The sequence below is a fragment of the Trichosurus vulpecula genome, chromosome 2 (genome assembly GCF_011100635.1).
Source record: "Trichosurus vulpecula isolate mTriVul1 chromosome 2, mTriVul1.pri, whole genome shotgun sequence".
Classification (NCBI taxonomy): domain Eukaryota; kingdom Metazoa; phylum Chordata; class Mammalia; order Diprotodontia; family Phalangeridae; genus Trichosurus; species Trichosurus vulpecula.
This window is the reverse complement of record NC_050574.1, coordinates 158005174-158018416: the sequence shown is the minus strand read 5'-3', so window position 1 is coordinate 158018416 and position 13243 is coordinate 158005174. Positions and strand designations below refer to the sequence as shown.

Genomic DNA, 13243 nt, shown 5'->3' with positions numbered 1-13243 from the left:
AGAACTGTTCTAAGGGGATACAGTTGGACAAGCAAGACAGGTAAAATTGGGTTAAAATGAACATTAACATGAAGGATAGCCTTGATGGGGAAAAGACCTCACAAATAATCCTGTAGGGAAAAGAGCATTCTCTATTCCATGCCTTGGTAACTATGGGGTGTTTATAAACTAACATGTATTATAAGCCTCAATATATTTTAATTTTTAAATTTTAACTTAAATTGTTAATTTCTTTCTTTCTATTTAATTGTTCTTGCCTGGCTGGGCTCTTTTTATTTAGCTCTCCCTGAACAATGCCTGGCACATAATAATGCTCCTTTCCTTTCCTTCCTTCCTTCCCTGACCTCTCCACTTTGGTCTTCCTCTCTTCTTGCCCAGATCAGAGTGCCTCAATGTATTGATTAAATGAGATAACGGGTGAAGTGCTTTGTCCTGGAGCTCCTGGCTACTGTCACAGCAGCCACCGAAGTATGGACTCCCGAGAGCACAGTTCTGTTGCGTCTCTCACTCAGTCGTTATCCTTCTTCGCTCCTTTCCTTTCTAATCCGTAATTTTCTTTTTACAAGTCCTCCTCCTGCTACCTCCTCTCCTCATTTTCAACGATCCAGGGAAGTCCGGGTAGTGCTTAGCTAAGTAGCTGCGAGAGTACTTGGGGAGGGCGAAGCTCATTATAAACCCTCCTGAGGCCAGGAGGGGGCAAGACCGAATCGAGGCTAGTGGCTTGGGCAAGATCCAGAAAAGTCAGAGGCAACGACAGAATTAAAGCTAAAACCAGCGCCAGGGAGGTGGGGTAAGTAGAAAGAGGTCGGAGCCTGGGTACCGGGGCGTGTGCCCAGTCACTTGCTGCGGCTACTGTGCGGTCCATGCTGAGGCGGACGCAGGAGCCAGGACAGCGGCAGGTTGGGGAAGCAGAGGGTCTAATGCTGGAGAATGGCTCTCTCCACAATTGCTGTGAGTTGGCTGGATCCGGCGGCTCTTTTGACTGGGAGGAGGAGGCTAGGGACTGGACGCAGCCCTCCCAGGCCGCTCGGCCCCTTTGGGTGGCCCCGGCGCTGTCCAGCGTACTGATCATCACCACCGTTGTAGACCTCGTGGGCAACTCACTAGTGATCCTGTCGGTGTTACGGAACCGCAAACTCCGGAATACAGGTAGGTGAGGTGGGCGGAGCTGTGGGCATCTCACTCTCCCTCATTCTACGCACTCACCTGTCCCACCAATCTACATTCTAATCCCACTCATTAATCTGATTCAGAAGACTATCCCCTCACCATAGCTTTTAAATCTTTGCGACACTGCTTTTGTTTTGCCCAAGTTTGACCCAGAACCTAAAAGCTGGGCTCAGGGCTTTGCTGTGTGAAGTCTGGGAAGTCCAGCCCCTTCTATTGATTCATCTTGATACAACAACCAAGTTGAAAAGTTTTGTTCATTCACTTCCTGAGGCTGCTGCCCCCCGGACATGCTTTTGTCAAGAAATATGCTCCATAACTCACTCCAACTTAATGCAATTCTAGGGAGTGCTATCTGCTCACAAGTTTCTGAGTTTTTCACTTGTGCATTGTGTAAGCTGGGTCTCTTTTGATTGCCAGTTGACCTAGTACCAAATAAGAAAACTTTGTTGGTCACAGAGATTGAATAAATATGCCTGGAACATATAAATAGACTGTCTCTTTGGAGGTTAGAGTATTACTGGAAATATTTAAAGACAAAAGAATAATCCCCCGTCGTATTTGTGAGTTTACAATTCTGAAATTTTCTCACAGTCTAGACTTTCAGACTTTCTGTGCACAGGTTTTGGAAGGAAGAAAACAGGGTAGGGGACACACCCTGAACAACTGTCTTGATTGGTTATTAAGCTTATGCCATGGTACTTAGCAGTGTAGATTTACAGCTAGAAAGTCATCTAGTTCACCTCCATTGTGTTATAATTTGGGAAACTGAGGCCCAGAGAGGTTAGGTGCCTTGCCTAAAGCCACATGTGTAGTAAGAGGTTGATATGGGATTTGAACCTCTGACTCTGAATTTTTCCACTTGCTCCACACTGTCAATAGAGTCAAAATATCTTTTCTTTGCAGTCTTCCTCAGGGTGTAAGTCAAACATAAAAGTTATTAAAATGGAAAAAGCCCAGCAACAGCAAATGGCTTATACAGTTTAGAAATGTTGCTCAAGGGATCTATACCATAAGGGAGACTATTTTTTAAAGTAAATGCTCTTTTCTTTGACTAGTTAGATTCAGGATTTTCATATTAGAAGAACCATTGGGAGATTTGGTGTCAAGTCCTTACCTGTGTACATATCCACACAATCAGCCAAGAAGCATTTATTAAGCACTTATTAAGATCTAGGTACTATGTACCAGATCATCTTGAACATATTCTTTTTAATAGTAACTCTTAAAAAAAACCCTCTTGTGTATATAATTTAATACTACTTCAATGATTTAAAAGTTCTTTTACATTCTTGTGGCTATAATAGCTTTAAAAATAAAGTATATATTTACATTTTGTTCAAAGTACCATAATAATTCCCAAAAGACAATTATATTCAAGATTTTTGCAGGAAGATTATAGCTATTTCTCTTAAAAGTTATAAACCAGAACCAAGGCATTAAGGCTTGAAAAATACTTTATATAATAACAAGTCACAGTAATAGAGCACTTTAAAGGTAACAAAGTGATTTTCTTACAACAGCCTGGTGGGGTAGATGTTGTTATTGTGGTTGCATTGTATTGGACTCTTCATGACTCTACTTGGAGTTTTCTTGGCAAAGATATTGAAGCGGTTTCCCATTTCCTTTTATAGTTCATTTATAGATGAGGAACTGAGGCAAACAGGGTTAAGTGACTTGACCAGGGTCACACAGCTAGAAAGTGTCCAAGGCTGGATTTGAACTCATGAAGATGAGTCTTCCTGACTCCAGGCCCAGCACTCTTCCACTGTACCACCTAGCCACCCAAGCTAGATAGTGCAGGTATTATTATTCCCACATTGCAGATGAAGGGACTGAGGCTCAGAGAGATACAATGACTTCCCTTAAGGTCATATAACTTATACATTATAAAGCCTGGTTTGGAACCTAGGTTTTCTTCTTCCTCTTTTCCTCCTCCACTTAATAGTATTTTTTTCCAATCCCATGTAAAGACAGTTTTCAACACTCACTTTCATAAGATTTTGAGTTCCAAATTTCCTTCCTTCCCCCCTCTCCAAGAGAACAGGCAAGCTGATATAGGTTATTTGTGTACAATCACATTAATCATATTTCCACATTAGTCATGTTATGAAAGAAGAAATCAGAAGAAAAGGGAAAAACAAGAAAGAAAAAATACAACAAAAGAGAAGTGAAAATAGTATGCTTTGATCTGCATTCAGACTCCATAGTTCTTTCTCTGGATGTGGATAGCATTTTGGAATTATCTTGGATCATTGTATTGCTGAGAAGAGCTAAATCTATCAAAGCTGGTCATTACACAGTGTTGTTATTGTGCACAATGTTCTCCTGGTTCTGCTCACTTGACTCAGCATTGGTTCATGTAAGTCTTTCCAGAAACTGGGCTTTCTTGCTTCAAGTCCAATGTTCTGTTCATTATGCTACTGTCTCTAGTTTAAAAAACTTGTATTGGGAAAGAAAAATAAACAAACAGAAAAACATATTTAATAATCTTTATTTGGATTCTCTTCAGGCCAAGAAAGATTTAAGTCATTGTCCAAATTGAAGAGCAGCTTCCTTCCCTTTCTTTCTACACTCTCCTCATGTTTTGTTCAAGAGAAAACAGTTCTCTTGTGGTCTTTAACACATCTTTTTTTCCTCTCTCCATTAGAAGGGCATAAAGAAATGTGGTTCTGTTGCATCTGAGCTATAAGTCTGCCTGGCCAGTTGTGTGCACAGTCAGATTCCCCCATACTCCCAAAATTATGGGACTAATATGTTTTATATGATAGCACATATATAACCTATATCAAATTGCCCACCATTTTAGGAAGAGGGGAGGGAAGGGAGGGAAGGAGAAAAATTTGGAACTCAAAATCTTGTAAAGATGAACACTAAAAAATTGTCTTAACATGTAATTAGGAAAAAAAATAATCTTTTTTTTTAAAAAACCCAAAATGGTTCCCCTGGAGCAGCTGCTACAGGGTAGAAAAAATTCAAAAGGTATTAAAACAAACAGAGAAACGTTGGTCCTAGCGCTTCTGAATAGCCAACTCCTAACCCTCTCTACTCTTATTCATCTCTTCTTCTACTGTTCCCATTTATATTAAGAGAAAAGATACTTTTCTGAGCCTTTAAAAAGTGCTGATAACTATTTCCCATTATATTCTACCCCACAATCTAGCAATATTAAGAAGACAAGACTCAGAGAATATGAGAATGAGAGCATGCCCATTATTAATTAATAACTAAGGTACACTGTACCAATAAACTATTCTCTTAAAAAGATCATTATATATATTTTATATGAGTATTATGAGACTAATCTCTCAGCAAGGACGGCATTATTTGGAGTCCAGACCTTTCATCAATGTAGGGAACTCCTCTTGTGGGAATTTCTCCCACCATTGCAGATCATCAGGTCCTGAGTAAATTTATTTCAATCAGTACGCATTTATTAAATACCTTCTATGTGCCAGGAACTATTATAGACACAGGGAAACAAAGACAAACATGAAACAGTCCCTGCCCTTAAGGAGTTTACATTTTATTGAGGAAGACAACAGATATATATATACTAAGGATACATAAAATACTAACAAAAAATACAGAATATTTTTGGGGGGTAGGGTGGGAGGAGGGTGAGCTGGAAGATATGAGAAAAGGCTTCATGTAGAAGGTGGCCTGAGGTGGGTTTTAGAAGAACAAATGATCCTAAGATAGGATATAAGTGACATGTCTGAGGAACAGCAAGAAGTCTAGTTTGGCTAAACTGCAGAATGCAAGAAGAGGAGTAATATATATGACTAGAAAGGTAGATGGGGGCCAAGTGGTGAAGGGCTTTAAATCCCTTACAGTTCTAGAACTATGATCTTGTCGTGCCAAATTTCAAATAGAGGAGTTTATAATTGATCCTACAAGTAATAGGGAGACATTGTGCTTTATTGAATAGGAGAGTAACATAGGCACAGACTTTAGAATAAAATTGCTCTATTCTTCCCTATTTTAATTGTAGAGAGTTGTGATTGAGGTTAACTGAATTATCTGTCTAGGGTCACTCAGATAGTATATGTGATCCTAGATCTTCCTGGCATTGAGGCTAGACTTTCATCAACCATACTATGTTGCCTCTCTGGCTGGATTCTGTCTATCATATTATTGCCCTTAATGTTAGTTAGAATGTGGTACTAATGATTAATGACATCATGGGACACTGGAGAGAGTGCTTGCAGACAGGAGAACTGAGGTTGAATAATAGTTCTGATGCTCATCAGCTATGAGATCTCAGGCACATCTCTTTACCCTTTCTGGGCTCAGTTTCCCATCTGCAAAATGGGGAAAAGAGAACTATTACTATTCACTGTTAAAGGCTTTTTTTGAGTATTTTCTATGTATCCAATATTTTTTTGTGCACAGGGATGATGCCAACAAAGAGACGGAAGGAAGGAAATAAGCATTTATTAAGCACCTACTATGTACAAGCACTATGCTAAACATTTTACATATGTTGTCTCATTTGATCCTCATAATAACTCTGTTTGGTAGGTGCTATTATTATCCCCCATTTTATCATTGAGGAAACTGAAAGAGAAGAGGCTTACCCAGGCTGTCAAAATTAATAAATGTTTGAAGCTGATTTTGAACTCAAATCTTCTTGACTCCAGGTCCACCCCTCTATCCACCCCACCACCTAGCTGCCTAGAGACGGGAAGGCAAGACATCAGGAAAAGCAAGGAAACATAGCATGGGCAGTGCCAGTAGGTTTGGCATTGCATGCAGTGACACAGGCTTGGAGCACAACCCAGAGATAGGTAGAGTGGGAGCAGAATCAATGAACAAAGGAAGTCCCTAGAGAATAAACTTGGAATTAAACAAGAAAGGTGACGAAACTTTCCATATCCTTTGGTCTTTCATCCACTTCTGCACATGTACCTGAAGAAGTCAAAGACAGAAATAAAGTTCCAATATAAAACAAAATAGGCTGAGTAGCCTTTTCTGTGGTAGCAGAGGAATGGAAGCAAAGTGGGTACCCATCAATTGGTCAATGGTTGGAAAAACTATGGCATAAGTGTGCAATAGAATATTGTATAGTAATAATTTATGAATGCAAAAAATTCAGAGGAACATTAACTGATACAGAAGAAATAAGCAGAACTAAAAGGACAGCATAAGTGTAACAATATAAATGAAAATATTACTAAAAGGAAGTTAAGCTCTAAGTACATGAAAAACTAACCAAACAGGAAAGTGGTATATATAATATATATACACATATATATGAATACACACATATGAAACATCAATAAAAATTTTAAGTGAATGTCCAAGAGAATAGATAATGAAATATATCTTCTGCTTCATGACAGAAGGTAAGGGACTCCCAGGGGAAAATATTCTATCCATTGTCAGATGTAGTCATCATATCAGGTTTCTACTTAATAGCCTTTCTCTGCCACAAACGAGGACTCCATGTGGAAAGATATTCCCCCCCCCAAAAAAATTGTGGTATGAAGTCAACAGTCATGAATAAAATGTCTTTTTGCAATAGAAAGCTGAAGAAACTTGTTCAATTTACCCACAGCTGTTCAAAGGTAGACAAAAATATAGAGGAAACTGATGGTAAGGGACCTATCCAGAGAAAGGAATTGAGACAATGAGAAATGATGAGTAAAAGACTTCCAGAGTGATAATGAACTTAAAAAGAAGGGACTATGTCCACAGTGGGAATGTTAGAATAAGCACAGAACAAATCTGGTACCCTCCAGAGGCCCATATCAGGCTCAGAGGTTGAAACAGGGAACAAATTAGCCTTTAATAAGCGGGTAGTCCTGAAGAGCTGGAGACTAAAGATGATAAAGGACTGAGGAAATGGCTGACAGTGATAGGCAAGCCTCCAACTTTTCCCTTGCTTTTATTTCTGTCTGTTTCCCAAGTGTCTAGCACAGTGCCTGGTACGTAATAGGAACTTAATAAATTTTTGTTGAAATTGAGGAAGTTGGACTAGATAATTGTAGCAACACTTGTTGTTCAGTCATTGTTCAGTCATGTCCGACACTTCATGACCCCATTTGGGGTTTTCTTGGCAAAGATACTGGAGCGGTTTGCCATTTCCTTCTCCAGCTCATTTCACAGATGAGGAAACTGAGGCAGAGTTAAATGACTTGCCCAAGGTCACATAGCTAGTAAGTGCCTGAGGTCAGATTTGAACTCAGGATGATGAGTCCTCCTGACTCTAGGTCTGGCACTTTATTTTTTTTTCAAATTAATTAATTAATTTTTAGTTTTCACCGTTCACTTCCATAATATTTTGAGTTCCAAACTTTTTCCCCAACCCTACCCTATCCCCATGTCAAGGAATCATGTAATCTGATACATGCTCTAAATATGTATTCATATTAAACATATTTTCACATTAGTCATGTTGTAAAGAAGAATTAGAACCAATGGGAGAAACCAAAAGAAAGAACAAAAAGAGAGAGAGAGAGAGAGAGAGAGAGAGAGAGAGCAAACAGTGTCCTTTGATCTGCATTTAGACTTCATGGTTCTTTCTCTGGATGTGGATAGCATTTTGCACCATGAGTCATTTGGAATTGTCTTAGATCCTTGCATTGCTAGGCAGAGATAAGTCTATCAAAGTTAGTCATCATACAACGTTGCTGTTACTGTGTAAAATGTTCTTCTGGTTCTGCTCATTTCATTCAGCAGCAGTCCATGTAAGCCTTTCTTGGCTTTTCTGAAGTCTGCTTGCTCATCATTTCTTACGGAACAAGAGTATTCTATTACATTCATATACTTGTTCAGCCATTCCCCAGTTGATGGACATCTCTTCATTTTCCAATTCTTGGCCACCACAAAAAGAGCTGCTATAAATATTTTTGTACATGTGGGTTTTTTTTCCTGTTTTTATGATTTCTTTGGGATACAGACCTAGAAGTGGTATTGCTGGGTCAAAGGATATGCAGTTTCATAGCCCTTTGGGCATAGTTTCAGTTGCTCTCCAGAATGGTTGGATCAGTTCACAACTCTACCAACAATGCATTAGTGTTACAATTTTCCCACATCTTCTCCAGCGTTTATCATTTTCCTATTAGCCAATCTGATAGGTACAATGTGGTATCTCAGAGTGGTTTTGATTTGCATTTCTTTTTTAAAAAAATATTTATTTATTTAATTTATTTAATATATTTAGTTTTCAGCATTGATTTTCACAAGAGTTTGAATTGTGAATTTTCTCCCCATTTGATTTGCATTTCTATAATCAATAGTGATTTAAGGCATTTTTTTCATGTGAATTTAGATAGCTTTAATTTCTTCATCTGAAAACTGCCTGTTCATATCCTTTGACCATTTCTCAATTGGGGAATGACTTGGATTCTTATAAATTTGACTCAGTTCTCTATATATTTTAGAAATGAAGGGGCAACTAGGTGGTGCTGTGAGTAGAGCACCGGCCCTGGAGTCAGGAGGACCTGAGTTCAAATCTGGCCTCAGACACTTGATACATGTACTAGCTGTGTGACCTTGGGCAAGTCACTTAACCCCAACTGCCCTGCCAAAAAACAAACAAACAAAAAGAAATGAAGGCTTTATCAGAGACACTGCTTATAAAAATTGTTTCCCAGCGTTCTGCTACCCTTCTAATCTTAGTTGTGCTGGCTTTCTTTGTGCAAAAACTTTTCAATTTGATGTAATAAAAATTATCCATTTCGCATTTCATAATGTTCTCTATTTCTTGTTTGGTCATATATTCTTCTGCTCTCCATAAATCTGACAGTAAACTATTCCTTGCTCTCCCAGTTTGCTTGTACTATCAGCCTTTATATCTAAATCATGTATGCGTTTTGACTTCATCTTGGTATAGGGTGTAAGATGTTGGTCTATGCCTAGTTTCTGCCATACTATTTTCCAGTTTTCCCAGCAGTTTTTGTCAAATAGTGAGTTCTTATCCCAGAAGCTGGAGTCTTTGGGTTAATCAAATGGTAGATTACTTTAGGCATTGACTACTGTGTCTTGTGTGCCCAACCTATTCCACTCATCCACCACTCTATTTCTTAGCCACTGCCAAGTAATTTTGCTGATTGCTGCTTTATAATACAATTTAAGATCTGGTATTGTTAGGCTACCTTCCCTTGAATCTCTTTTCATTAATTCCCTTGATATTCTGGACTTTTTGTTCTTCCAGATGAATTTTGTTATTTTTTCTAGCTCTATAAAATAATTTTTGGTAGTTTGATATGGCAATGAATAAGTAAATTAATTTAGGTAGATTGTCATTTTTATTATATTAGCTCAGCCTTCCCATGAGCAACTGATGTTTTTCCAATTATTTAGATCTGACTTTATTTGTGCAAAAAGTGTTTTGCATTTGTGTTCATATAGTTCCTGGGTTCGTCTTGGCAGGTTGACTCCCAAATATTTCACAATGTCTATAGTAATTTTAAATGGAATTTCTCTTCCTCTCTCTTGCTGTTGGGCTTTGTTAGTAAAATATAGAAATGCTGATGATTTCTGCGGGTTTATTTTATATCCTGCAACTTTGCTAAAGTTGTTCATTATTTCAAGCAGTTTTTTACTTGATTCTCTAGGATCCTCTAAGTATACTATCATATCATCTTCAAAGAGATCTGATAGCTTTGTTCCTTCTTTCAAGCCTGGCACTTTATAGCCTAGCTGTGCTACTGTGCTACTACCTACTCAGTAAAAACATCTAGGACCCTAAAGGTGACAAAGTGCTTTTCTCACAACTCTATGTCTGAATTCCAGGCCCGAATCCCTAAAAAATGCCTATGAGAATTTCCTACTGGATATTATGAAGGCATCTCAAATTTAACATGTCCAAAAGATGATTCATTTTCTTTCTCCTCAAACCAACTCACTCTCTTTCCAAATTTCCTATTTCTTTTGATACCACTAGTCCTATAGCCTCCCGGGTTCATAACTATTATTATCCTTGACTACTCACTTTTACCCACGCAGTTGCCAAATACTGTTGTTTCTACTTCTACAATATCTCTGACATCCATCATTTTCTCTCCACTCACACAGTCACCACTCTAGTTCAGGTCCTCATCACTTCTTGCCTGGACTCTTGTAGGGGTTTCCTAAATGGTCTCCCCTCCTCAGATCCCTCCACATTCCAACCCACCTCCAGAATTTCCAATGTTATTTTCTTTCTTGGTTGGGGTACATATTCTTTAGTTCTTCATCAGTGGCCCACATTCCAGTAAAACTATCTTGGCAGAGGGACTAAACCAGGTTGAGAGTCTCAAACCCATTGGTAAGTTAGAGGGATGTCTACTCAAAACATGTGAAGACTTCTCTCAGTGGAATAGGTAGATGAAAACAATTTGTTCCAATGACTGGGAAAGCAGTTAAAGCAGGCACTATGGAGTGCTTAAAGTTTGGTCAGACACCAAAGACACCAAGACTATCCATTGCATCCCTGGCCATTGCTAGTTGTCCTGACTTTTGTCTTGCCACTGGATTTTGATGACTCTGGAAAAGAGAGTGAGACTGATGACTTTGTGCAACTCTGCCTATCTTATTCTAGTTCATGTGCAAGTCAAGGCATTACCCATGATGTCAGTGATCCTTTTAGAAAATGAAAGATGAATAACAATATATTATTCCCTGTAATCTAACCAACCCATCTGTCTTACAGTTTATAATAAAAAGACATTCCATCTCCTCTCTGTGTGCCTTTTTATTTTTGTCTCAATTCCTGGAATTCACTCCCTCCTCACCACAACCCCTAGTTTCCTCCAAGGCTCAGCTCAAAAACTACCTTGTATGTGAGATCTTTTCTTATCTTCCTATTTACTAGTGCCTTTCCTCTTAATGCCTTCCTATTTTGTGAATTTCTATATATGTGTAAGGTATTGCTCTTGTTTTATGATGAAAGAGGTAAAATAAAGATTTTTTGTGAAAAGTTGAGCAAAAGGGCTTGAGGAGAGACACAGATAATTCTGAGGGGACTGGGGAGAAAGTAGTCCCTCAGAAACAAACATACTTATTGATAGTAAAGATGGCTGCAATGGATTACTTCCCAATGGTTAATTTATATATCACCCATCTCATGACTTTGATTCAGAGTTTTCTGGTCATAAACACCAAGAACTATTTGGGGAATTATAGGACAATTGTATATTGCCTATTTGTGTCATATTTACCAGAAATATGGATTTTAGGTTTTTCATCCTGGGATAGACAGGGGCTATTACACATAAGGAGGCAGGGGAGACATGAGAAGTTTAGAAACCAAGAAATCAACAATGGAAAGATAGAAGACAATGGAATTAAGAAGCTAGCACATGCAGAGAAACAGAACAGAGAAGGAAGAAAGTAAAAGAAGGTTCTTCAAGGTGATTCTAGAAGAGCTCAGTTAATTAGAAATAGACTTTGAAGTTGACGCTAGGAGAATAAAAAAGCCCTACTGTTTGAGTTTTGGAAGAAAAGAGACTGACTGCTATGTGGCTTGAAGAGCCAGCTGGGCTTGTTGGCCTTGCTCTTTAGCACCACCTACAGTTTCAGAGAGGAGTAATTCCTCAGAATCTTGCCCACATTTCCCATTATTGCCCTCTATGTTCTAAAAGTCAAAAACACTTCAAAGCCCAGGGAGCAGACACAAATAGCTTTGTAGATCTCAAACTTAAGGGAAGTGGACCTGAAAGGAAAGGAGATTGCAAAAGGCAAACTGAGCTGTGGCAGAGAAGAAAGAGACTGAGGGGGACCTCAGATCCTGACAGGCATCTTGGAGCACAAACCTCTCTCCAAAGCCATCAGGTTGTATATACCTTTAAAGGACTACGAAGTCCCCCAAATCTGCTCTCTACCCAACTTTCCCTCCCCAGGCCTATCCAATAACAGATACTATAATATACTCAGTGCTAACTTCTTTTACCTAAACAATTCCTGAATCTTAGTTTTTAACCAAAGGTTAGCTAGAGGTAAATGTAAATTTAAATTAGAGTAGAGAGCCAGATCTCTGTCTAAACATTAAGAATTTTCCTAATTGGGGGCTCTCTGCTGTTGTATTATACCCTTAACTTTTTATCTGATACAAATTTCATAAAGCAACTTAAGTGGGACCACGTGGATGTGAAGATCATTATATTTCCCCTCATTCACATGTGGCCTATCTTCTACATTTTGTCATCCCACATTATCACATCAAAATTCTACTTCATGTTTCCAGAGGCCTTTCCAAGCCTTCCTAGCCTTTGGGTGGTTGTTATCTGTTGGAGTTCAAATCTATTAGCCTTAGACTTCACTCCCTAATGTTCTCTAAGCTTTCCAACTTCTCACTTCAATTGTGAATACTTTATTATCTTCCCTCCCAGCAAAAATTAACTAATTTTAAATCCTGTAATTATGTCTTTAGCTGGATAATCAGAAAAGCTTGTAATCCTCTTTAATTCTTCTTATGCAACACCCAGTAGACAAGGGTTATAAAGACTTTGATGTTTCTTGCCTTTATTCTTAGATACCTGGCTCACTATTTAGACTTAATGCTGAAATATGCCTATTCAGAAAAAGTGGGTTCTCTTTTGGATCTTTTTGCTAGTCTGAATGACTATTGTTAAAGGTGTGAAAAAAAACAGAAAAATGGAAGATAGAAAGGAAGCGATCTATAGATGATGCTTAAACTTGTCACAGCTTCAGGCTTATTCAGGCAACATGGCTGAAAGGGAAAACAATCCACAGCAAACCTAGAGGTGGGGATTGGCTAATTCAGGTCATCAGGATTTGCAAGATTTACTGGAAACCTGGATGCAAGCCAACAACTGATTCTAAACTTGAAAGAACCTGAATTTAAATCCTGGCTTTCTTACTTATGAATGCATGACTTTGGGTAAGATATTTACTGGCTTTGGACTTTGGTTTCCTCACATATAAAGGGGGAGGTTTGGATGTGATGGCCTCTGAGGTTCTAGCTCTAAACCTGTGATCCACGATGAGCCTATGAACAACAAGGGTACAATAGACTTTTTGCACAAAACTTAGTCTCAGTCTTTGGAATCTAATTCTGTTAACAGAAGTCATGGTTTCCAGAAATCATTTCTGGGCTATATGAAATTCTGCATAAAAATGTTTCACC

At 38.6% G+C, this 13243-nt stretch overlaps 1 protein-coding gene across 1 annotated transcript in view; it reads left to right on the top strand.

The window, feature by feature from the left end:
- Nucleotides 1-920: 920 nt before the first annotated feature.
- The window catches only part of MTNR1B (melatonin receptor 1B), a 28128-nt gene continuing 15805 nt past the window's right edge, over nt 921-13243 (top strand). Inside the window, exon 1 of the mRNA XM_036742635.1 lies at nt 921-1149. Within this exon, the coding sequence (XP_036598530.1) occupies nt 921-1149 (229 nt within the window). The remainder of the gene's footprint in view (nt 1150-13243) is intronic.